Source organism: Arvicola amphibius, chromosome 7, assembly GCF_903992535.2.
Source record: "Arvicola amphibius chromosome 7, mArvAmp1.2, whole genome shotgun sequence".
In the NCBI taxonomy this organism is placed as follows: domain Eukaryota; kingdom Metazoa; phylum Chordata; class Mammalia; order Rodentia; family Cricetidae; genus Arvicola; species Arvicola amphibius.
This window is the reverse complement of record NC_052053.1, coordinates 98,420,926-98,448,184: the sequence shown is the minus strand read 5'-3', so window position 1 is coordinate 98,448,184 and position 27,259 is coordinate 98,420,926. Positions and strand designations below refer to the sequence as shown.

Genomic DNA, 27,259 nt, shown 5'->3' with positions numbered 1-27,259 from the left:
TCAATAAATGATGTAGGATTCCTCTCTGTATGCTGTGAATGTTTTATTACCATTGGTTAACAAAGTAGCTGTTTTGGCCTATGGCAGGGCAAAATATAGCCAGGCTGGAATGATGTAGGTGGGTCTTCTTATTATGTGTTGCTTTTATTTGTTAATAAAGAAACTGCTTGGCCTGAAAGGTCAGAACATAGGTGGGTGGAGTAGACAGAACAGAATGCTGGGAAGAAGGGAAGTGAGTCAGACGCCATGATTCTTCGACCTGAGACAGATGCAGGCTAGAATCTTTCCTGGTAAGCCACCACCTTGTGGTGCTACACACATTAATAGAAATGGGTTAATCAAGATGTGAGAGTTAGCCAGTAAGAGGCTAGAGCTAATGGGCCAAGCAGTGTTTAAATGAATACAGTTTCCGTGTAATTATTCTGGGGCTAAGTAGAGAGAGGATAGGCAGAGTCAAAGAGACAACATGTAACTGCCGAAGGAGACAGATGCCATGTAGCAGTTCAAAAAGCAAGAGTTAACAAACCATGAGCCCCATGGTAAAATATAAATAGAAATGGGTAAATTTAAGATGGAAGAGTTAGTTAATAAGAAGCCTGAGCTAATAGGCCAAACAGTATTATAATTAATATAGTTTCTGTGAGATTATTCAGGTCTAGGCAGGTGGGAAACAAAAGAGTGGTCTGTCTTCAAAATGGCGCCCAACGTGAGGCTAACCCACATGGCCAGCCACACACTTTGGGTCCAGGTGTTTGTATGCCCACACAGAGTTAAGAATAAAGCAGCTGAGAGTGTGCCTGCAGCTCAGCATCCCCACCTGGGCAAGCAGTTGGATTGGGTCTGCTAGGCATGTATAGGCAGGAAAGCAAGGCAGATTCCTATTACCATACACAAAGATATTTCCAGGCTGCGCAGCACACTGCATGGCAGATTTAGATTTTACTCACACAAAAAAGGGTGTATGTGCTGCACGGTGCTTCCCAGAGTTGAGCACAGCTCCTATCTAGCAGTCCCAGAGCTGGCTGTGAACTTAACTCCGCCATATTGAAAGACCAAGAGAGGTGGAGCCAGCATCCAGGGCTGCCACAACCACACTGCTTACCATTTTACATTGCTCCTTGTCAGAAAAGGATTTTAGATAAATAATAGCACAGATTCAGACATAAAGGCCTCTAAACAAGACACAGTGTGTTTAAAAATGTACATAGGCTTGGGAGAGAGAGGAAAAAGATTATAGACAGTTATAAAAAGAAGTAAAGCCTTCTTAAAGATTAAAGGAGTAAAGAAAAATAAGCCATGTAAAGATAGAAAATACAGAGAGTCTAGATTATGCATATTATTGTGTTTTCTTTGAATTTTTTGACTGCAGAGAGACATTTGTTTCTGGGGGCTGCTAAGTTAAAGCAATGTAAAGGTATCTTGACTTCAAAATTTGGATCTAAGGATATGCTGTCTTGGAAAGAGGTTCTGCTTTTGTTTCCACATTATATAAGAACCTGTGGATTTCTCCCAGGCTAATGTGGTTTGATGGAACAAGACCCGCCCAAAGTTCTCTGTGAACCCTAAAAATACTTTGCCCAACAAAAAGCAGGAAGCAATTTGGAGAAAACCATGTCCAAATTCCCCAAATGACTATTTATAAATGTTTCTTTTCATCTAAAAGGGAATGGGTATAAATCGTTCACTGTCAATCTCTTTTTAAAAAAAAATAAGGGAGATATGATATAGAGATGAATACTTTGCATTTGTATGGATCTTGGTCTATTAACACAAATTTAAGGCCAATTTTGTTATATGCATTTCTATTCTTGCATAAGGTATTATATTTAGACAGCTCATTTAAAGATGTAATGTATAATTAAAATTTGCAGATTAATAGGTAGTCAGTCGTAATAGTAAAACTTGTAGTCATGTTAGGCTTTCTAGATATATAGAGATAAATTTCAGATAGATAATCTTCAACACTTCAAAGACCTACGGAATATGGCATTTATAATGATTTATGAACTTGGACTTTTCTCAACAGTGAGACATGTCTGCTTCTGGCAGCACAAATTACTTCAGAGAGGTTGATGGGCATTGAAGAAACTCATTATGGAATTTGCCTTCAATGTGACAAGGCTAGCATTTGGGCAAGAAACTGCTCTCGCCCGGACTGGTGGTGGTATGCTGTATGAACCGGACATGCAGGACCTACAGAAAAGTGACCGATGGGATGGTCCTTCAGGGATTCTGCTTCACAGAAGAAACTGCCGGACATTCTGAAGGATACATAAGAAAGTGACTAACAAACTGTCAATATAGGCAGAAAAGATCTTCAAATTTCCTGCTTTGTGGAAAAGTTTACTAGATACTATGGGCCTGTAGGCTGAAGATAGATGCCCCAACATTACGGAAGAACTCTGGGTGACTATTCAGGCAGCAAGATGTCTCTGTCAATTCTAGAGTTTTGGAAGTTGCTTACAATGCCCTCTCTATTTAGGTAATATTATATCCCTTTAGGGTCTCTTAAGAGTTGAAGTCAGTTACAGCTTTCCTTAGTCATGATAAAAGATAAGTTAAATATGAAACTTTAGACTCACAAAGATAAAATAGATGATAGTAAATTTTCTTTAATTTTGTCAGATACAAATAGACTAAATATTGTAACTAATTTTTGCTTAAACCTGTCTTATTTTATGTAATGTTACCATGTTAAAGTTAAAACCTTCACTTTTGTTTAAATTTTTATTTAAAAGGGGAGATGATATGGGATTCCTCTCTGTATGCTGTGAATATGTTTTCTTACCATAGGTTAATAAAGAAGCTGTTTTGGCCAATGGTGGGGCAGAATATATCAGGTTGAAAGAGAGAGAGAGAATAGGCAGAGGCAAAGAGATGCCATGCAGCTGCCAAAGGAGGCAGACGTCATTTAGCAGCTCAAGAAGCACGAGGTAACAAAACACGAGCCTTGTGGTAAAAAATAAATAAATAAAAGAGTTAATTTAAGATGTAAGAGTTAGTTAATAAGAAGTCTGAGCTAATAGGCCAAACAGTGTCACAATGAATATAGTTTCTATGTGATTACTTGGGTATAGGTAGCTGGGAAACAAAAGAGCATTCTCCATCTACAAACTTCTTGTGAGAGTTGGGATTGGGAGCAGGTACAGTGGCCTTCACTTGTAACTCCAGTGCCCAGCAGGTAGAGATAAGAGGATTCCAGGAATTTGCCAGCCAGCTAGCATAGTCAAATTGGTGAGCTTAGGTTCGGTAGGAGGTTCTCTCAATAAGGTGAAGGTAGAGAGTAATTAAGAGATACACCCAACATGGACTTCTGGTCTCCACAGGCACAGGCACTCATGTAACTGCAACTCCATACATGTATGTGCACAAGCATGGATATACATACATGCACACACACAAATAGGATAAATGGAGTAAATTTTGAAGAAAAAGAAAGTTAAGTAACTGCATGAGTATCATTCCTTAAATATGATGAAAATTAAAATATAAAACAAAACAAAAAACAGAGTTCAAACTTCTGAAATTTAGAAAACAAATTACCAACCAGCTCCACTACCTCAAGAAAGAGCCTTTAGTCTGAGGCAGAGACACTCCCTAATGAAACACTTTAAGCATGGAATAATCTCAGAAGGCACAGGAAAACTATTTTAACAAAGTTAAAAGGTTACAATGTAATCAGACCAAAGGAAGACTCCCAACAGCCAAAAAATAAGATAAAAATGCTTGACCTCACTAGTAACCAAGAGAACTTAAACAACAAATTTATTAAGTAACACCATTTTTACATACTGGTTGATTGGGTGAATATAAAATAATGCCCAGCAACAGACATGATGGACTTTCAGAATAAACTGGACATAAGTTGATTCAAGCATCTTTGGAAGACTTTTGGTAATATATATCATATGTATTTTCTTTTCTGGTTCTCTTGAGATAGAATCTCATGTAGCCCAGACTAACCTCAAACTCAGTATGTACCTGAAGCTAGTCTTAAACTCCAGAGTCCCCTACCTCCAACTCTCAAGGGCAAAAATTATAGGAATATGCCAATATATTAAACTACAAAACATTTTTAAATTACAAAAATATTCAAACTCATTTGTTTAAAAACTATATTTCTAAAGATTTTCTTCTACAGAAAAAATTAATTTCCAAGATCATCTAGCTACAAGAAGTATGAAAAAAGCAAAACTTAGGTCTAGAGAGATGGCTCAGAAGTTAAAGAGCACTGGCTGCTTTTCCATCCTGAGTTCAATTCCCAGGACCCAGATGGAGGCTCACAACCACCTATAATGAGATCTGGGTGCCTCTTCTGCAGTGCAGGCATACATGCCAGTAGAACACTATATACACAAATAAATAAACCCTTATTTTATAAAGCAAAAATTAAGTAGAACAAAAAAGAATTGACTAAACTAACACAGATGTTTAACAACATACTATGCTGTCATATGCTTTAGGACATCTGGTCTCAAAGTGTATTAGGAGTACTTCAGAAAATCTGCAAGGCTAAAACAACTTTTCTTTTTCCTTTTGGGTGTACTGAGGGTTGAACCCAGTGCCTGAGGATGTAACACAAACACTCTACTATTAAGCTATACCACCAGGCCTTTTTTGACAGGGTCTCGTTAAAATGACTGACCTAGAGAATACTTAGAAATCTTCCTGTCTTAGCCCGTTGTGAAGCACACCTTTAATCCCAGAACTAAGGAGGCAGAGAACTCAGAACTCTATGACCAGCCTGGACTACAAAGTGAGTTCCAGGACAGCCAGAGTTCTGTGGAGAAATCCTGTCTCAAAAAAACAAAACAAAACAAAACAAAAAACAAAACAAACAAACAAACAATCAAGCAAAAACTTCTGTTGGGTGTGAATTTGTTTTCTCTTGCCTATAAAGGTTAGAGTTCAGGCCTATTCTTGCTCCTTCAAGGTTGTGACTGGAGGTTTGACCCAGGGTGTGGCTGCTTGGGCTGCTTGGACTAATGTGTCCTGCCCAAACAACAGAATGCCTAATTCAGGATATAGTTACTTGATGTTTCAGCTATTGAGGAGGTAATTACTTTGTTTGATCCTTGTTTGTATCATGATAAAGAAGTCTTGCCCTCTTCTCCCCCCCCCCCCTTTTGGATAGGGATATAAAAAGCATATGGAAAACAAACAGGGGTGGGAGAATTCGGTATTCACTGGGCTGCCCTCCTGATTATATTTTTTTAATTCACTTGCCCCTATCCTGGAACACATGAACCCATCAAGGCTGGACCCTATGTCGCCCCAATGTGTGATCCGACAAACTTCTTGCCTTACCCCCTCAAATATTGGGATTATTATTTTCAAAAAACCTGACAAATTTTTATTTGCTTTTTTTAAAAAACTATGTGTGAATAGACATTCAAGAGTATAAAGGGCTGTTTTAGCTACTTCTGTTGCAGAAAAGAGATGCCATGACCAAGGGAACTTATAAAAGGAAGCATTTACTTGGGGGCTTGCTTACAGTTTTAGAGGGTGAGGCCCTGACCATCATGACAGGCAAGCAAGTTCTAAAGCAGTAGCCGAGAGCTGACATCTGATCTACAAACTCCAGGCAGAGAGAGAGAGAAAGAAAAACTGGGGGCTGAGGGGATCCGGAGAGAACCTTCGTCCAGCGACAGATGGAAACAGAGACCCACATCAGAGCACTGGACTGAGCTCCCAGGGTCCAGTTGAAGAGCAGAAGGAGGGAGAATATGAGCAAGGAAGTCAGGACCACGAGGGGTTAGTCCACCCACTGAGACAGTGTGCCTGAGCTAATGGGAGCTCACCAAATCCAGTTGGACTGAGACTGAACAAGCATGGGATCAAACTGGACCCTCTGAATGTGGCTGACAATTGGGGCAGACTGAAAAGCCAATGATAATGGCACTGGGGTTTGTCTCTACTGTATGTACAGGCTTTTTGGGATCCTAGTCTATTTGGATGCATATCTTCCTAAGCCTGGATGGAGCAGGGAGGGTCTTGGACTTCCCACAGAGCAGGGTACCCTGCCCTCTCTTAGGACTGGAGGGGGAAAAGAGGAAGGGTGAGTGGGGGAGTGGGAGGGAAGTGGGAGGAGGGGAGGAAGTGGAAATTTTGAATGGTATTATTTATAAAGGAATAAAAAAATTTTTAAAGTTCTGTTGAGAAAGAGAGAGAGAGAGAGAGAGAGAGAGAGAGAGAGAGAAACTGGTCCTGGCCTGGGCTTTTAGAATCCCAAAGCTCACCCCCAGTGACACACCTCCTCCAACAAGGCCACGCCTTCTAATCCCTCCTAAACAATCTACCAGCTGAGAGACAAAAGATCAACTGTAGAGCCTATGGGAGCCATTCTCATTCAAACCACTACATTCCACTCCTTGGTCCCATAGGCCTATAGCTAAACCATAAAATACAATGCATCCAGTACAATTCCAAAAGTGCCCATAGTCTTTCACAGTTTCAAGCCTGTTTAAAAGTCCTAAACCTATTCTGAGACTCAAGGCAAACTTTTAACTATAACCCCTGAGAAAAATCAAAAAGCAAAGTACATACTTCCAACAAACAGCAACACTCATTATGCATTACCATTCCACAAGGAAGGAAAGAGGGCAAAGGAGGATATAGAGGACCAAAGCACGACTGAAACCTACCACGTCAAACTCTAAATCCTGTAACTCTATTTCTGATGTCAAAAGGCTTATTAGCTGGTTCTTCAAATCTCCCACTCCTTTCAGCTTTGTTTACATACTCCTCTCTCTTGGGCTGGCTCCACACCGTGTCTGCAGCTCTCCCTGGCAGGTACCTCATGACTCTGGCATTTTCAACATCTTGGGGTCTCCAACGAAACCCAGGCTTCACCTTCACAGCTTCACTCAATGGTCTCTCTGGGCCTCCATGTAGGGATACCCCTGCAACACATTTGGTCTCAGCAGCTTTCCTGGACTTTGGAGGAAGATTCCACAACTCCTTAACTCCAGTATTCTTGGCTTTAAAACCAGAACTACCTTAGTTGAGGATGCCAACTTCTACAGCTTGCTAGGGATGGAATCTGGCCCCTACATGAAATAATTAGCATAGATTTTTATTGATGCTTTCCTTTGTTCAATAACTTTCCTTTGCTTTGGGACTAGATTCTTTAGGCGTTTCACAACTTGGAAGTTTAGCTGGGTGGGGTCTTGCCCTGAGGGCACCACTCCCTTTATTCCATTTAGTTAACAGGCCTTTCTTTAAACTCATTTCCTTGAACACAGGACTTGGCTCCAACATTACACTTCCAGGCGCTCTTTTTCTCCTAGACTGTACATTCAGAATTTTTTGCCCCACTTGTTCCTTTCCACTGCAATCTGTACAAGAGTGATTTTTAATAACCACATGGCACAATGCATACTAGGTTGTCTTGAAATCTCTGCCAATGGCGTTAGTCCAAAAGTCTTCAATTTAACATCTGGTAGATTTTTAGGACAAAGGCAAAAAGCAGCCATATTCTTGGCCAAAACATCACAGGAACAGTCTCCAGCAGAGCTGCTAATATCATTCTGCTATGAAATCTTTAGCTGGGTCTTCCTGGTCCACACTGCTCTCAGGACTACTGTCTTCCATGCTCATACAAGGGAGACTCTTTAATCACAACATTTAGGGCATTCAACCACTTTCCTAAACCAAAGCCTACATTCCACCAGCAAGCAATGCAGTCAGGCCTGTCACAGCAACAGGGACCACTCCCTGGCAACATCTTCTGTCTTAGTTACTGTTCTATTGCTGTGACCAAAGTAACTTATAAAAGAAATCATTTAATTTGGAGCTGGCTACAGTTTCACATGGTGAGTTTATGAGCATCATGGTAGGGAGCATGGAGGCAGACAGATAGATGTGGAGCTGGATCAGTAGCTGAGAGAGGGTGTGGGCTTTTGACACCTCAAAGCCCACTCCTATTGGCACACCTCTTTCAGCAAAGCCCCACCTCCAAATCCTTTCTACACCATCCATCAATGAGGAACCAAGCATTTAACTATATGAGCCTATGAAGGCATTCTAGTTCAAACCACCACAAAGGCCAGAGGAAAGCTTTTGGGATTTCGGGTTTTCTCTACCCACTGTTGGTTCCAGGGATCAAACTGCAGGTATCAGGCTTGCACGGTGAGCCCCTTTAGCCACTGAGTCATCTCATCAGTCATTTTTTTAAGTGTGTTGACACTGTACTGATATTCCAAAAGTAATGATGCCTTAGTGCTGATTAGAGCAATAACACAAGTTGTGCTGATCAGCGTATTCTTTATAATATTTTATGCTTATTTACTTTAGGTGGATGAGTCTTTTGCCTGAAGGTGTATGTGTGTGTGGCCTGGTGTCTTCAGGTCAGAAGATACATGTCAGTTCCCTTGGAACTAGAGCTATTGATGGCAGTAAGTCAGTAAGCAGGTGCTAGGAACAAATCCCTGGTCCTCTGCTCTTGACCAGAGTCATCTCTCAGGCCCCTCATTAGTATATTCATAACTGCTGATCACTGGCAGAAAAGCAAAACTAAAATGTCATCTATATTTAAGAATGTCATCTATATCTAGCATGTCCTTGATAAAACAGTAATTAAAACAAATTTCCACCGCAGAATACTCCCTAAGACCGTATGTTAAAACTCAAAGTACTCAATAAAACATAAGCTCACAGAGGAACAATGATTTGCTCATCATAAGCTGAGCTAGATATCTTTTCCATATTGTTTTACTAATTTTTACTAAAACAGACAAATTATAGTTTAAGACTCAGGGACTTAGCAATATTTTCTCAAAAATGAACAAGATAAGCTTGTGGCCTGTGATCTCAAGGAAAATAACTAGCAGTATATCTCCTATGATAAAATTCAACTTCTAAAGTGAAAAGAATTTCCAAAAACTTGTATCTGCCAGTGAATTCAATAGTTATTCATTATTTCTGATGAGACTTGTGGCAATACTAACAAAGTGATTTAACATTTTTTAGTTTAAGGGGCTAGTGAAATGGCTCAGTGGGTAAAGGCACCAACTGCTAAACCTGATCATGGGAGGGAAGAATCAGGTCCTATAAATTGTCCTCTAACATTCTGCACACATGCATAAATAGATAAATAAATAGATAGATGGATAGATAGATAAATAAATAAATAGTATTTTTGAAAGTTTAAATGATGTGGGATGTCCTTGTGTGTGTGTGCGTGTGTACGTGCGTGTGTATATTATATATATATATATATATATATATATATAATATATTGCTTTTATTGGTTGATGAATAAAGCTGTTTAGGCCAGTGGCTTAGCAGAGTAAAGACAGGTGGGAAATCTGAACAGAGATATATAGAGTGAGTCAGAGATACCATGTAGTCACTAAAGGAGAAAGATGCCAGAACATTACCTACAGTAAACCACAGCCTCATAGGTAAATAGAAATGGATTAATTTAAGATGTAAGAGCTAGCTAGGAATATGCCTGAGCCATCGGCCAAACAATGTCATAATTAATACAGTTTCTGTGTGATTATTCAGGTCTGGGTGGCTGAGAAACAAAAGTGGTCTCTGTTTACAGAGTGTGGCTCAACTGATAAAGTGCTTGCTGAGCATACATAAAGCCGTAGATGTAGTTCCCAGATTAACCATGGCATGGTGGCATGTCTCTGCAATGCCAACACTCAGGAGGTAAAAGCAGGAGATCAAAAGGTCATCCTAGGATACAAAGTGATTTCAAGGCCAGATGGAGAAACTTGACAGTCTGACATTGAGAGAGAGAGAGAGAGAGAGAGAGAGAGACCTGTATGTGGTAACACACACCTTTAGTCCCAGCATTTGGGAGGCAGAAACAGGTGGATCTCTGAGTTTAGGCCAGCCCAGTCTACAGAGAGAGTTCCAGGACAGCCAGGACTACACAGAGAAATTTGTCTCAAAAGACAGAACATGGTCTAGAGAGATAGCTCAGAGATTAATAGCATTGGCTGCTCTATCAGAAGTCCTGAGTTCAATTCCCAATAACCATGTGGTGGCTCACAACCATTTATAGTGGGATCTGATGCTCTCTTCTGGCATGTAGACATACATCCAGACAGATGTGACTGCCTCACTGAATAAGGCACCAAGCCACATAGCTAGCTAGCATAGACAAGAATAATGGGTTAATATAAGTTTATAAGCGTTAATAAGAAGTCTGAGCTACTAGGCCAATCAGTTTATAACTTAAAAAAAAAACTTACTGCATTATAAGGTTAGAGAGGAACAGCCTAAGGTTTTTCAAACAACCAACTTTAATTTATTCAGTCACCTTACAGAAACAACTGCCAAATGATAGATATCCCCAAGGTTGTGCAAGAGATAAATGGCCATCTGTCATAGCCAGAACCTGAAAACAACCTAAATGCCCCTTGACCGAAGAATGGATAAGGAAAATGTGAGACATTTACACAATGGAGTACTACATACAGAAAAAAATAATGACATCTTGAATTTTGCAGGAAAATGGATGGAGCTAGAAAACATTATTTTGAGTGAGGTAACCCAGACACAGAAAGACAATTATCACATGTACTCATTCATAGGTGGTTTTTAAACATAAAGTAAAGAAAACCAGCCTACAAACCATAATCCCAGAGAATTTAGACAACAATGAGGTCACTAAGAGAAACTTACATAGATCTAATCTACATGGGAAGTAAAAAGTAGAAAAAGACAAGATTTCCTGAGTAAATTGGGAGCATGGGGACCTTGGGGGAGGGGAGAGGTAGGGAGGGAAGCAGAGAAAAATGTAGAGCTCAATAAAAATCAATTTAAAAAGTCAAAAAAAAAAAGAGAGAAAAGATGCAAAAAAAAAAAAAAGAGTTAAATGACCTCCTGTGGAAATGTTAGATTTAGGGAGATTGAAGGAAGCAATAGTCTCATATGGACATGCATTCACCTTTTGAAGCAAATGTTAAACTCATGGTCAACTTGTAATAGAATTATCCCTTAAGAATGAAGAGACTTGATCACAGCAGTTTTGGAACCTGATCCTCAGTTACAAATGGATGACCTGGTGGAAAGATGAGGCTAAAACAATTGAACAACGACGTAGGGCTAGAGGTATGGAAATCTCCCAAGACCAAATTCTTGGAGAGGGAAATTACGCTGATGTACAAAAGGCAATCTCTATATGATGACTAAGCCCTGGATTTATGCTGCACAGCAGCTTTGAATAATGCTTGGGCCAGAATTGGAGAAGTAGGAAAGAAAATTGAGTCGTTTACTAAAGTTATACAGGGCCCAAAGGAAACCTTCACAGATTTCTTACAAAGATTGACTTCAGCAATAAACAAAATGATACCGAATTCAGAAGTTAGACAAATAATTGAATCTCTGGCTTTTGAAAATGCTAATGCACAAGGCAAAAGGGTAATTAGACTGTTAAAGGCAAGATCAGCACCCTTGGAGGAATGGATCCGAGATACAATCAATATTGAATCTCATGACCCTGATGATGCTCAGAGAGGAGAGATGATGATTTCCAAAGGTTTGAAGAAAACTTGAAATGTCAAGTGTTTCAATTGTGACAAACAAGATCACATAGAAAAGGATTGTAAACAAGGTGTTCCTAGAAACAATGTTTTCTCTAATTCAAACAAACGCCCCTCCCTTCTGGGATTATGTAGATGTGTGGCAAAAGCAGTCATTAGACTACCGAGTGTAGATCAACAAGGGATTTCAAGGTAACTCTTTGCTGTGGGGAAACACCTTGAGGGGCCCTTCACAGGATCCCAAGCCAAATTTAGTTCAGTTGTTTCTTGTCATCATAGAGGAAACTCCTTCCCAGAGCAATTAAAGGACCTAACGCTTATTGTAAAAACCATACTGCTCTGGATATTAGAAAAGCTATTGAATAGAGAAGAAAAAATTCAAAAGAAACCGTAAAGCAAATATTTTGGCAAACTTCTATAAATTAATAAAAAAAACAAAATTAAAAATACAAATAAATGACGTTGTCATTGAAGGTCTTGTAGACACAGGTGAGGAAGTAACAATAATTCCATCAGAATCTTGGCATCCAAATTGGCCTCTTTAGGAGGTAAATATTCAGCTTTTAGGGACTGAGACATTATCTCAGATAAAATAGAGTGTGAGATGGATTGAATGTATAGGGACAGAAGGACAGAGGAAAATTAAAGCCATATGTGGCTAACATAGCAATAAATTTATGAAGACATGACTTGTTACAGTAATGGAATACTCAGATTAACATTCCACAAATCTTAGAAAATAACCATAAATTAACAAATGTTTCTGGGAAAATATATTACAAGATATTATAAAGAACAGTCACCGACCATTCAGGTTGTACAAGAACAGGGCACAACAGCTGCTGATGTTTCAAGAGCACCAACAGCACTACCTGTGAAATGGCTGACAGACAAACCTGGATGAGTAAGCAATGGCCTTTAACAACAGAGCAACTGCAGGCTTTAGCACAGCTGGTACAGAAGCAGCTAAATGCTCGGCATATTGAAGAATCAACCAGCCCTTGGAATTTTCTTGTATTTATTATTAAAAAGAAATCTGGAAATTGGAGAATGGTAACAGATCTAAGTGCTGTTAATAAGGTGATTCAGCCAATGGGCTTTCTACAAAATAGAATTTCTTTGCCCTTCTCTATCACCTAAAGGATGACCTGTTAGAGTTATTGATTTAAGACACTTTCTACACTATACCTTTATAAGAAAAAGACAGAAAAATTCGCCTTCACAGTGCCTACTTATAATAATTCTCAGCCTGTTAAGAGATATCAATAGACGGTTCTCCCACAGGTTCAATAGCCCCAGTCTGTGGCAATATTTTCTACATCAGCCACAGGAAATGATATGTTAAGCAATTTCCTCAATCTATAGTTTAGCATTACATTGACAACATTTTACTAGCTGATCCAAATGTAGTTACCTTATAAAAAATGTTTGAAAAAAAATTTTGTCTTGTTGGGATTATAAATTTCTCCTGAAAAAATACAAAGAAGAGATTCTATTAATTTTTTTGTTTTTCTTTCAGTTTTTTATTGTTTTACTGTTTTTAATTGAGCTATATTTTTCTTTGCTCCTCTCCCTTTCTCCCTTTTCCTTTTCTACCTCTCCCATGATACCCACACTTTCAATTTACTCAGGAGATCTTGTCTTTTTCTACTTCCCATGTAGATTAGACCCATGTATGTCTCTCAAGATCCTCTTTGTTGCCTAGGTTCTCTTATGAATTTTAGGCTGGTTTTCTTTGCTTTATGTCTAAAAGAGATTCTATTAATTATTTAGGATATAAAATAGGTCTACAAAAATTAGACCCCAAAAGGTGCAAATTAGGTGAGATCAATTAGATTCAGTGACTTTCAAAGATTGCTAGGAGATAATTCCTATCTACAGCCCACTATTGAGGTAAAACCTCACGAACTGAGTAATTTGTTCAAAATCTTAGATAATGGAAAGGACTTAAATAGTCCAAGAAAATTATCAGCTGAAACTGAGAAAGAACTGGCTTTGATGGAAAAGAAATTACAGAATGCACATGTGGATTGCGTGGATACAAAGGTTGGTTACATTTTGGTTATTTTACCCTCTAAGCATTCTCCTACAGGAATATTAATGCAGAGGGAAGAAACTATCTTAGAATGGATCTTTTCACCATCTAAATAGAGTAAAAACATAAAAACTTATATGGAAAAAGTCTCTGAGTTGATTCTAAGGGAAAACTGAGACTTCATCAATTAGCAGGAATAGACCCAGCAGAAATTATAGTATCTTATACTAATGATGAAATTGACAAATTATTGGCAAAGAGCTTGCAATAATTTGGGGGGGAGAGGTTAACAACAAACATCCCAAAAGCAAGAGGTTTTAGTTTATAAAGACAACTAACGATCATTCCTCGCATTATCAAGAAAACCAATATCTGGAGACCTACATTTATATTAACGCAAATAAATCAGGAAAGGCAGGTTACAAATCAGAAAATTTAAGCAAAGTGGCTCAAGGCCCTTATAACTCCGTTCAAAAGTCAGAGTTTTATGCTATACTCATGGTATTAATGAATCTTACAGAACCCTCAACATAGTTACTGATTCACAATATGCAGAGAGTTGCTTTGCATACTGAAACTGCTGAATTTACACCACATGATACAGAATTGACTGTATTATTCATTCAGTCAAAAGAAGTACTCAGGAATAGGAATCATGCCATATACATAACACACATCTGATTCTTTAAGGGTCTGTCAGGTCCTCTAACACACGGAAATGAAGAAATTGATCAACTATTGATAGGAAATGGGCTGGAGGCTTCAGAATATCATAAAAAAAATCATGTCAACAGCGAAGGTTTTAAAAAAAGGACTTTTCCATCACTTGGCAACAAGACAAGGAAGTTATAAGGAATTGTCCTACTTGTTCCTTATAGAACCAAACTTCACTACCTGCATGAAATACTCAAAGGAATGCAATATGGAAAATGGACGTGTTCCATTTTGTAGAATTTGGGAAATAAAATACATCCACCATACCACTGATACTTGTATGTCTATAGACATATAATGCAAATAGACTTATTGTAGTCCCAGTCCAATTGAAATTCAACTTGGCTTTGGAGTTGGAATGTGGCTCTCTCTCTCTAAACCCAAGTATGCCTTTCAAAGTAACATCCAAAATCTCTGTCTCATGTCAGAAGAGCCACCTGATATTGGACAGAAGAAAAACCAAAATTAAGGGACTATTTTATTGCCACTAATATCATAATCCTTTGGTTTTGACTCTTTGACAGCTTTTCTTATGTATAAACATTATCTCAAAATTTATAAAATTAATATATATATATTAAACTTTTTATCATGATATTAATGGTCATATAGAGTACTAATTATACAATTGGGCTTCATCTAGCTTTTTGTACATGATTTCAGGTTTGAGTCTTTATCAGGTAACTAGCAATTAAGTTTTTGTAGTCTGATGTACATAATAAATGTTGATCCTTTAACCTATTTGAGATCTGCTGCATATGGCACTTGAAACGTTTAAGTTTTCTGCAGTAAACAAAGACCATGCCTAACAACAACTTTTGAAGTCTCTAAAAGAAAAATGGGATTCCACAATGACAATTTCAACAGGACTATCACAAGACCATTAAGCTGAAAAACCACCACCTAAAAATTGGCTTTGGGCTACAAACTGCTCAGGACAATTTTGAGGTGGCTAGCTAAAATAATCCAGCCTCACTGACTGGACTACTCTACCCAGGACTTGAGACAAGCCCTAGACTTTCCATTACACAGAATCTGGACACAAATGATACAGCTACTTCTCCTGGGACTTGACAGCCCAATTTTTCCTTTTCAGGATCTCCTAAAGATGCTGCCACCCCCAGATAGCAGGAAGTAACTTTAAGAACACACTAAAGTCCACATTCCCAAGAGGTAGGATGGGTAGGTTTTGGTCTTTCATTGGGTTATGGATATTTGTCATTGTTTAGGAGAAGTTGGTTACAAGTTGTTACTGGTAATAATCAAGAAAAGAGCTAAACAAAGGAGTTTAGATTCAGGGTTCTCATTTTGTAAAGAAGAAAGGGGGATATAGATAAGATAGGATATAAGGGTAGATTACTGAGTCTACTCTGAAAAGAAAAAGGGGGATATAGAAATAGAATAAAAAGGTAGATTATTGAATCTACTTTTAAACAACAACAAAAAAAACCACTACTGGTTTTAAATATTTTACACTGATGGGTTTTTGTATACTGATACAAATTTAAAATTATTTTTCTTAGAACATACTGTGTATACATTTTTAATCTTGCTCAAGGTATTGTGCCTATACAATATACAGCTCATTTAAAAGAGTAATGCAAATTTCTAGTCCTTGAAATTTATTATTACCAACTATTTAGGATAATGAAAAATGCAAATTAGTAATTAGTCACCTATTACAGTGAAACCTGCAGTCATATTAGGTATGTTTACAAGGTTCAACAGATATATTTTAGATAAATATATCCTCAAACACTTCAGAGAGCTACAGAATATGGATGGCATTTAAGATGTTTTAATAACATAGGTTCTTTTTTTTTTCTTTTAAGACAATAAGACATGTATGCTCCTGGCAGAACCAACCTACTTTGGAGAAAATGATGGTCATCGAAAAATCTCCATATGGAGTTTACTTTCTTTGAGGCAAAAGTAAGTCCCTGGGCAAGAAAGTGCCCTTGCCTCAACTGCTGACACTATGTTGTCCTAATCGGTCAAGCAGGACACAAAAGAAAGGACTGCTGAACTTTGTCAAGACAAGGTAGGACAGACCTTCAGAATATCCTGCGTCATAGAAAAGTCTGTCAGATATTAGGCCTGTAGGCTGAGGATGTATGGCCCCACGTTGCAGAGGAACCTGGAACATTGGGGGACTGTCCAGGTAGCCAGCTATTTGTTACATCTCACATTTTTGGGGAGTCGTTTGAACTTTCTGCTTACTCAGATAATATTATCACCCTCTTGGGTCTCTGAAGGAGTTGAAGGTTTTATAGTTATAGTTTTCCTTGTTACCAGATTCAAAAAGAAATTCATTAAAGAGGTATAAAGTGTTTAAGGTGGAGAGACATTAAAAGACAGTTTTGGTAATGCAAGTTAAAATAGAAAGTGCATTAGGTACAACCTTTTGGACTCATCAAGATAGGATAGATATAGAGTATTTTCCCTGAATTTGTCAATTGCTAATGAACCAGACATTGTTGATGTATTTATTGCCTGCATATACTGTATATAGCTATTATACTTATTGTATATAGTTTTTCTTATAACCTTTTTTATTTTAGACAAAAAAAGGGGGAAATGTGATATAAAGTTTGCCTCAAGATCAGAGGGCAGAGCTAGCCACTAATTACCATAGAGATCTGGAGGTCTGTACAGATTGACATGAAGTGTTATGACTGGGCAGACACAGGAATTTAAGGTGAGAGGACACAGTAGTTAGGCCCTTTTGGGCTGAGGAGTTAGCAAGGTAAGAGAGTGGCTTGCTCCTTTCTTTCTCAGATCTTTCAACATTTGCTCCAATATCTGGCTCCGGGTTTTTATTATTAAGATCAATTAGAACTTGTGCAACACAGAGCCTGTTATAGCAATAAGTAACAAAGTGGGCTATGGAGATGACTCGGTGTGTAAATGTACTTTCTGCACAACCGGAAGACCTGAGTTCAATCCCTGGAAACCATATACAGGAGGAAATAGAGAACCAAGTCTACAAAAATTGCCCTCTGACCATGACATATTTTGGAACCCACATTCAAGAATCTGATGTAGGAGGGTCTTCTATCTATCTGTTGCTTTCATTGGTTAATTAATAAAGAAAACTGCTTGGCCTGATAGGTCAGAACATAGGTAGGCGGGGAAGACAGAACAGAATTGTTGGAGGAAGAAAGCAGAGACAGGCAGACGCTATGAATCTCCGGCCCAAGACGGACATAGGTTAGAATCTTCCTGGTGCTACACAGATTTAATGGAAATGGGTTAATCAAGCTGTGAGAGTTAGCCAATAAGAGGCTAGAAATAATGGGCCAGGCAGTGTTTAAATGAATACAGTTTCTGTGATTATTTCGGGGTATAAGCGGCCGGGAGTCGGGTTGCGAAAAGCAGCCTGCTGTTTCCCTTACAACAAGAATCATTTTTACGCATGCGCGCGCACACACGAGAGAGAGAGAGAGAGAGAGAGAGAGAGAGAGAGAGAGAGAGAGAGAGAGAGAAATGGCTCAGAGGTTAAGCGCATTGACTCTTCTTCTAGAGGTCCTGAGTTCAATTCCCAGCAATCACATGGTGGCTAGCAACCATCTATAATGAGATCTGGTGCCCTCTTCTGGCATGCAGGCATACATGCAGGCAGAACACTGTATATATAATAATAAATCAATCAATCTTAAAAAAAAATACATTTATGAAGCCATCAAACTCAGTCAACTTATCACTAAGACAGACAATCCTCAGGGGGACCAATTAAGCAGTGTGCTGTGGAATAATCCTTTTGTACACTGTGAAGATGTTTTACTCTCATAATAAATAGCCAACTGGCTAGTAGCTAGGCACAAAGAGGTTAGGTGGGAGAGCCAGACTGAAAAGTGAAGCAGAGTTGCCAGCCAGACGCAGAGGAAGCAGATGAATATGATATGCTGAAAGAAGGTACCAACACGTGGTAGAGTGTAGATAAGAAATATGGGTTAATTTAAGTTGTAAGAGCTAGTTAGTAACAAGCCTAAGCTATCAAGCATTTATAATTAAAATTAAGTCTCTGTGTGGTTATTTGGGGAGCCAGAGGTTCTAAAGAAAAACTTCACCTTCAGTAGTGAGGCCAAGTGGTATAACTAGAATTTTGATAAAGATTTGAAGAATGGGAGTTCAGAATAAAGGAAATTGTGTAACAGGGTTTTGACAGGTATCTAGATTTACAAAAAAAAATTTAAAAACCTCCCTCCTCCTGAGTCATATGCAGCAGACTATGCCTGTAATAGCGGCATTTAGGAGGTAAGAGGAGGATAAGTTCAAGATCATTCTCAGTTATGTAGTTAAGTTCAACGCCATGAACATGAAACCAGTATTAAGAATGAAACAAATTCCTCTTGAGTAATATTCTAGAAAGGAAGCAAAGACCTTCCAAAGTAAGAAGTATAGCTAAGCTTAACACTGGAAACTCAGCAGGAGAGAATGCCTAGCTCTACCTTGCAAAACGTCCCCTTATGGGGCACCAATTAAATAAAGACTACAATGGCAAGTGACCCACTTTAGAGAGCTTGACACTACTTGAGCATATTTATTTCTGTTCATTTGTGAAGTTCAAATGACACAGCAACTGTAGCAGCAATAGGACCTCCAGACAAGAGCCAGGACAAAGTTCCTTGTGTCAGCTCAGTCTTCATAACCTGTGAGATACTGCTGACTTCATGACCTGAATGAGGAGAGAGACACAGAGGACAAAGGACTTGTCAAAGGCAACTAAATTAGCAAGAGTGAAGAATCCCAGCCTCTCTTCATAACTATGGATTCCTATCATCCATACTGGAGGTCCATGTAAATGCAATAGATTAAGAAATGTAATCTCTCCAAGAGCAGTCAGTGCTTTTTAACCACCGAGCCATCACTCCAGCTGTGTAAACCTAAAAATCTAGTTTAGCTGGGTGGTGGCGGCACACGCCATTAATCCCAGCTCTCGGGAGGCAGAAGCAGGCAGATCTGTGAGTTCAAGGCCAGTCTGGTCTACAGAGTAAGTTCCAGGACAGGCTCCAAAGCCACAGATAAACCCTACCTTGAAAAACAAAAAACAAACAAAAAAAGTGACTGTAAAAGCTATTTGTGCTTTATGATTAGTTTCATATGTATATAATATATATTGTATTATTATTCAATAAATGAAAGTTTCTTGCAAGCAATGCTAAAGATATTAATAAGGTTAGAGTACTATATATACAGAGGGGATATCCTGGACTTAACCTTTTAGCTATGGAGGAGCACTTTGGTGTAGTTTATTTATCTGGAGTTGTGAGGCTTGAATTTAGGGTCTCATGCCTGCTCGGCAAGTGGTTTCCACTGCATTGCATTCCCAGTTCCACGATGTACGTCCTTCACTGCCTTCAGTGTTTTCCTTTTCTGACTGTGTGCCCTTTTACAGGTTTGCTTTAGACTTTGCAAACATGAACCTAGTCTGGCCTCAGTTTCACCGTGTAGCCAAGGATGGCCTTGAATTTCTGACCCTCCTGCCTCTACTTCTCAAGTACTAGGATTACAAGCATGAACCACCCTCACATCTTTATCCAGCGCCACGCTTCTGTGGCTCTGGTGATGGAGCCCAGGGCTATGTGCCTTCTAGGCCAGCCGTATGTTAACTGAACTATATCCATAGCCTCAGCACTTTCGTGCACGGTAATTTCACTGACCATTCATTCCCTACCACCTGTCCTGTACTTGGAGCAATCTATTACCCTTCTTTTATGAAAAACGAAGGAATTTACCTAAATTCACATAATCTGTGACTGTTAGGACTGCTAACATCACATCACACGTCACCCTCTCCCAGGGGTTTTCTATATCACATTGCCTCTTCATTTCACAAAGTCATAAGACTAGTCACACTTACCATCCCAGCCTTTGAGCCAACACAAAAACACAGAGTTTAAGACCAGCCTGAGAGTGAGATAGCTCAAAAATACTTAAGGGCTGACGGGCATGGTAGTACATACCTTTAATCCAGAACTCAGGAGGCAGAGGGGAATGGATCCAGAGCTAAAGGACAGCCTGACCTAATAATGGTCAGCCAAGGCTACATGATAAGACCTTGTCTCAAAAAACAAAAACAAAAACTCCACTAAAGGTAAGGCTATGGCTCAGTGGGGGAGCACTTGCCCGGAGTACTCAGCATGGCAACAACAAAACAGTCACAAAACCATACTGTCTGCCCAACTTGCACAGGTCTATCACCAACTATGTTAGAGCAGATCGGCAACCATGAGCGATACCACATGAGCACCAAAAAGTTAAAAAGAAAACCAACAGCTTTTATTATGAGATGTTTGTATTCTGTTCAGCCCCCAACATATACTTAATGTAAATCTCACAATAACCCTTCAGGTAGTGTATTCCCATTGTACACAGTACAGAGAGGCTTGGTAACCTAACTAAGCTTTAAGCAGCCTAGCAATGATTTTAAACATATCATGCACAATACCACACTGTTTCCATGGTAGGTGTCACAGGGATACTAGTTTTTTGTTTGTTTTGTTTGGTCAATAATAAATAACAAAAGTAAATTTTTTGATGAAAATATCCTAATTTTCCTTAAAACCAATCATGGTTGGAGCACACATCTGTAATCCTAGCACTGGGGAGATGGAGAGAGGAGGACCAGAAGTTCAAGGAGTATCTATGTATATTCCAAATTGCGCAAACTTAACAGAGAGCCTTGAAAACTAGGCCAATCACTCTATAGAAGAACACACAACTAAGCATTTTTTAAATACTGGCTCTTGCTAAATTATACCCACACTGGTCACTTCCAGTCTTCTGCTTTAACCTCCCAAGCAGATGGAAATTTCAAGTATGAGTCACCATAGCCAGTTTTCCCAACCTAAAAGTGTCAAATAAAACTGGAGAGATGTCTCATGAGTTAAGAGCACTGGCTGCTCTTCCAGGGGATCTGGGTTCAATTCCCAGTACCACATGGTGGCTCACAACCATCAGTAACTCCAATCCAATGAGCTCTGAAGGCACTAGACATAGATATGGTATATAGACAAATGCAGACAAACCAACTATATACATAAGACAAATAAAAATTTAAAAGATAAAAAAATAAAGTGTCAAATAATTCAAAACATCAAACATTCTCTCCCTTGCCATCATAACAGAACACCATTTTTTGTCCTGATTTCCTCGCCACTACATTTACTGCCTGCAAGCCTCACTGTACCCTGGAAGACACTGACAGGACAGGATGTATCCTTAAACAATAACACTTTATATGGTCACAGGAATTACACAAATATTTTTGTCCTGGGTCTTAATTCTATCAAATCCTGTATATTTGTTGCAATAAATGTGGGCCTGCCCAAACTATTAGCAAATAAAAGCAATTAGAGGCAGTCTGACAGAGGTAGCGCCATTCTCCAGGGACTTTCACCAACCCAAACAAGACACAAAAACAACAAAACACACCAAACAACTCTAATAACAAGCCTAGAGTCTGCTATTCCGCTATACTATTGTGAATATTATTGTGACTTACTGGGAACAGATGCACTTGTCTTGCACTAGTGTCTGACTACCCTCTCAGGTGATAAGTGTTAATAAGGGACAGCGATGGGTGGGGGAAAATTACAAAGGGGAGGGGTTCTCATGCTTGTAATCTCAGCACCTACGAGGAGGGAGCAAGAGGATCAAGTAGTTCACTGAGTCATCCTCAGCTACATACTGAGTTTCATACTAGCCTGGGCTATAAGACCTCTGTATCAATAAAGCAAAGAAAAAAAAGAATGAAAATATAGCACTTCAAACAGATTTAAACATGAGAAGATCACTGAGGGACCTCTCAAGGGAAAACATATTTTTTAATTAGCTTTAACAAGTTATGGTGTTATTATGAATCCCAAGGGGGCTTTCGTGTCAAAAGCAGAAAGAACTCTGTTAACCCGAGCTGTGTACAAATAACGGAAGGTGAATTGCTTTTAACAAACCCTGTGCTCTGGGAATAAATTTGAGCCAAACTGAAAGGGCCAATAGAACTGACTGCTGGAAGGACTAAGAGCAAGGGCAGGATAAATTAAAACACACATGTGCACACAAAACAGGAAGAACAGGGATAGGAAGAGGGTTGGGGAGGGCAGGTGGGCTGGAACCCAGGAAGTACTGATCGATGGATAGCAATGAACTCAGGACTAGAAAAGGAATCCAATACCTACAACCAGAGCCTGCCCCTATGCAGAATAGCCCTCCTTTTCTACAGTATATACAGAAGGGAAGAGCCTGGCATCATGGCTCACATCTACAATCCCAGCACCCTGGAGGCTGAGGCACCTGGGGCCAGTCAGAACTTCAGTGTGAGTTCTACAATAGTCTGGGAGAAGTGTGAGACCCTGTCTCCTAAAGATTAAAAAAAGAAAGAAAGCAATATAAGCTCACCACCTGGGAGGTAAAGGTAGCAGGTTTAGGAATTCAATGCCATCCTAGGTGGTGTATGGAGTTCAGAACCTCCTGAACTACATAGACTCACTCTCAAACAAAAATTTAAAATACTAGATAATGGGATTCAACTACAATATAGAGGATACAGAGAAAGGCATGGGATACGTAGCAAGACCCAGTCTCCAAAACGAAAACAAAGATGCTCAAGGTAAGGATCACAAAATAATGCTGGGAGTACACACTGATCAGTGACCTGACTGGTGCTTTTTAAAATGCATTAACTATTATTTCTCTATTTCTCTGCCTTTTGGCTAAGATTTAAGTATAAAATGCACCAGACAGTGGTTGAGCACACCTTTAATCCCATTACTCAGAAGGCAGAGGCAAGCAGAGCTGAGTTTGAAGCCAGCCTGCTTTACAGATTGAATCCCTGTCCCAAAACACTACATAAACAAACAAACAAAAATGTAAAATGCGCTAACTTTGACTGGGATAACTTTATGGTATGTATAATCATATTTCAAATTTATATTTAAAGTGTGTTAAACTGGGGCTAAGTGTGATCGGTTAGGATTAATTAGCTCATTTGTAGGAGGATCCTGAGTCCCTCATTCCTTAGGTAAACTGACTGTCTGGGAACCTCGGTCGTAATACATTAGTCTCAGGAGAGGGTTGTATTACTAACACAGAAACAGCCTTTAAAGAAGGGGGTCTTTCTCCATTTTTTGTACTTGAAATTCACTTTAAAAAATCCTACGGTGTGCTGTGTGTAAGGAAGCTTTTTAATGCAGGGTCTGCCTTGAAGTGGTATATCAGGTTTCTTGGGTGTGGAGTGGGGTGCCATCTAGGGTCCAAACTCTATACAAGGAGAAAATGATCTGGTGTGAAAGGAGGGCTCAATTCTGGAGAAATCCCCGGTTTACCATGAAGCAGTAACAGACCTCTTATCTCTGCTACCCACTAACTGGACCATACTCATGGTGTCACTTCCGCCAGTTACTTGCAAAGACAGATGCTTTGCCTTAATCGCTGAAGTTTCTGGAGAGCTGGTCCACTGAGGCAAATTAGAAAGCCATTCGGGGATCCACCTGGGTGAAGTCAAGCGCCACGTCTAGCGATGGCCTCCCCCAGCAACCCTCCCGAGGTAGAAAAGGAGCGGAGGAAGGAGGCGAGCGGGAACGCCCGTTCTGGTCTAGGCCCTCCGCAGCGCAGTCGGGGTTCTGGGAGCCGCCCCTTCCCCGGCAAGAGCCCAACCCCACCCGCCCTCGCTCGGGGCCGCGACCCCAGGGAGGAGCGGGCGGCGGCCGGCGACTCCGACCGCGGCGTACGCAGTCGCCGCCGCCGCTCGGGCCGGGCCTCCCCGGGAGCAATAGGCTATCGATTCAGCTGCCTGTCGCTAGGAGCCCCGGGAGAGCAAGGCCTACACCGCCCGGCCGGAGCCCCGGCCTCGATTGCACCACTTTCCCCACCCCAGCGGGGGGAGGGGGGCTGGAGGCAAGTAGGCCCAGCTAAACCGGGGAGGGGTGGAGGGGGAGAACCACCCCGCCACAGGAGCCACGGGTCGAGGGGGGGGGGGTGCCGGGGCCCGCCTCCCGCCAGCAAGTCCCTCTGGGGTCGTCCCGAACCCCTGCCTCTGGAGCAGCACAGCCAAGTTCAGGCTGGTGTTGTCCCCTCCCCTCGCCACTCTCGGAACCATAATAAAAACAAGACGCGGAAGAGGCTACCACGGCGTGAAGGGAGCCGGGACTGGGCCCTTCCGAGAGCCCGGGGGAGGGGACGCCTCTCAGCTGCCTGCCCGTCAGCACCCGCCGCGACCCCGCTGGCCCCTCGGGGTCCCTCCCTGTCACCACCGGCCTCCGGATCCGAGCCCCCTTTTTTCTTCCAAGACACCGAGTACCCGGGCTCGAGCTTCCCCTTGGCCTCCGGCGCGCCTCGGCCTCTCCCCACTGCGAGCCCCCACCCCGTGCCCCCCGCACCTTATAAACTACGCAGAGGAAGAGTTTGCCATCCAACTTAGTCAAGCCGTAACCTCGCCCCTCTCCCCGACCCACACTTGCGGGGCAGGCATCTGGAGGGACCACTTTGCACTTGGGATAAAGCGCATTAAGGACCTGTCAACCATTTTAGGTCTTTTTTATATATATATATATATATATAGGAGCCATCCTCTCCTTCCACTCCCTCCCCCCACTCCCTCCCTTCCCCCTGCAATGGTATTAATTTCACACCAAATCTTCCCACCGCTGGAAAGGGGTTGAGAAGGGCGGGGGTGGGGACTCGGGGCAGCAGGAGGGTGGCGGGGAAGGGCGAGGGGCTGGTGGCAAGGGGACCGGGAGGCGCGGGGAGGGGAAGGAAGGGGGTTGATTTACCTGAGACCAGCCACTGGCCTCCATTGTTGGAGAATTCAATGGCATTGACACAGCCGAAGTGGCCGAGGAGGTCCTTCTTGTAGAGGTTTCTGCAGCCCCGCAGGCGTCTCCTCTGAAAGTCCTGAGTGAGCAGGGGGTCCCCATGCAAGCCCCGCTGGGACAAGAAGCCCACCACTGACCTCATGCTGCCCCCCAGGCCAGCTCTCCTCTTCATGCTGGAACCGCCGCCGCCGCCGCTCGCGCCGCCGCCCCTCCCTCGGCCGCACGCCCGGCCGCCGCTCCCCTCCCCGTCCCTCCCCGCGCGCGCGGCGAGCCCGAGGCTTCTTTAACCAGCCATGGCAGACTGAGCGAGGTGTGCAGACGGTCGGCGGCGTTCGCGGCTTCCTCACGGTCGCGTCCCTCCCTCCCCTTCCCCCCTAGGCTCCGCCTCTCCGCCTCCTCCAGCAGCTGATCCCCAGCTGCGGTCGCGCTTCCGCGGTGCGGGGCCCTTCCGCCGGCCGCCGGGCCGGAGAACGCGGGCGCCAGCCGCCCCTCCCCCGCGGACGACTGCCGGGAGAAGGCGGGCGGAGGCTTGCCGCGGCCGCTTGCCTGAACCGAACCGCTGTTGGCGCTGGACGGCGGCCCCGGGGTGCACCCCGGCGCGCCGCACTCTGTGAAGTTGGAAACGCGTAACAATCAGTGGCAGCCGGCCTGCGGGCTCCCCCCCTCCCCCCCCCCCCGCTTCCTCCCCCAGAGGGGCAGCGGCTCGCCCAGCGCTGCTCGCTGCCTCTTGGGGCGCCCGGAACCCGGGATTGAACTGGACGTCTGGAAAAAGGTTGTCTGTTTTTTTTTTTTTTTTTTGTCAGTGCACCTGCCCCCCTCCAAAAATTTATCGTTACTCCTCTAGTCCCCAATTCAGTTCTCTAATTTACCCGCCCCACCCCCAGCCCATCGGTTAAAAAAAAAAAGGCAGAATTGTTCAGTCTTATAGGACACTTGGTATAAGGAGGTGAAAAGAGAAAGGGGTTAAAAGAAGGGACTGAGTCTGTCGTTCTGTGTAGCGAGCACATGCTTTTAGCATGCTTCAAGACCTGGGTTCAACCTCTAGCACTAACAATCCCCTCCATCCCTCCCCCTGAAGAAAGTGAAAAGAAAATTGCCAATATTAAATTGAGAAAGTCCTCTGTCCATTGGTTCCAGATGCATTTGCAAGCCACAAGAAACATTATAGGAACATAGCTGTATCTTATTTCATTGGTAGTGGTGAGGCCAAAGGTCTTGAGTGTGGAGTTCTGAGGATGCACAGCTGTTAGCCAGCAGCCACAAGACGGGCCAGAAGGAGCTGCCTTTCCGTAGTGCAGGAGTCCCCAAAATGGCCTCAGTGAGGAAACCGGGTAAATGCACTGGAATTTTACCAGGTACAGTTGAAAGTCTCCTTTTCAATGCAGTGCTTTTCCAAGAAACTATCCTCTGTCATTAGTGGTAATTAATTCCTGAAATAGGCAGGTGCCGGTTTTGTCCTTTCTATTTAGCAGAAATTACATCCTCGGGACCAGAGATGGCACAGGAGTGGTTGAATACAACCATTGATGAAAAATGTACTAAAGAAATTCTTAAGATAAAGATTGGATGGCCATGGAAGAGGTTCACCTAGGCAAAATCATGTCTTTTTGCAAATAGTTCATTTGAAAGTCCATATTATAACATTCTAAACTTACTAGAAAGTCACCAAGTCCAAAAATGAGAACTCTATTGGAATATACTCCTTTAATAGGAAAATAAATAGGAAAATATGTGATGCTTTTTTGTTGTTGTTTTTTGTTTTTCAAGACAGGGTTTCTCTGTAGCTCTGGAGTCTGTCCTGAAACTAGCTCTTGTAGACCAGGCATGCACCACTACAGTCCGGCATGTGATGCTTTTTTTTAAAAAAAAAAAAAAGTTTTATCCTGCTGGACTGTCATGACACTTGCCTTTTCCAGTGCTTAGGAAGCAGAGGCAGCAGATCTCTATGAGTTCAAGGTCAACCTGGTCTACAGCATGAGTTCCAGGACAGCTAAGGCTACACAGAGAAACCCTGTCTCGAAAAACAAAAAACAGTTTTATCCTATGCACTCAGTGGTGCGCTGCGGTAATTCAAGGATTTGGGAACTGGAGGTAGGAGAATCAGGAGTTGAGGGTCAGCCTGGGCTGCTAGAGACCAGCTCAGAACAATAGCAAAGTTCTATCCATTCATTGCAAGGTTATTTCCTATCTCAGCT

At 41.6% G+C, this 27,259-nt stretch overlaps 1 protein-coding gene across 2 annotated transcripts in view; it reads right to left on the bottom strand.

Annotated features, from left to right (window-relative positions):
* The window catches only part of Dcaf5 (DDB1 and CUL4 associated factor 5), a 110,303-nt gene extending 84,996 nt beyond the window's left edge, over positions 1 to 25,307 (bottom strand). The window contains exon 1 of one of the 2 annotated variants that reach the window (XM_038337353.1): positions 25,023 to 25,307. In XM_038337353.1, the coding sequence (XP_038193281.1) occupies positions 25,023 to 25,236 (214 nt within the window). In that variant the 5' untranslated portion in view covers positions 25,237 to 25,307. The remainder of the gene's footprint in view (positions 1 to 25,022) is intronic. The other variant, XM_038337354.1, reaches the window with a different exon arrangement.
* Positions 25,308 to 27,259: the final 1,952 nt, after the last annotated feature.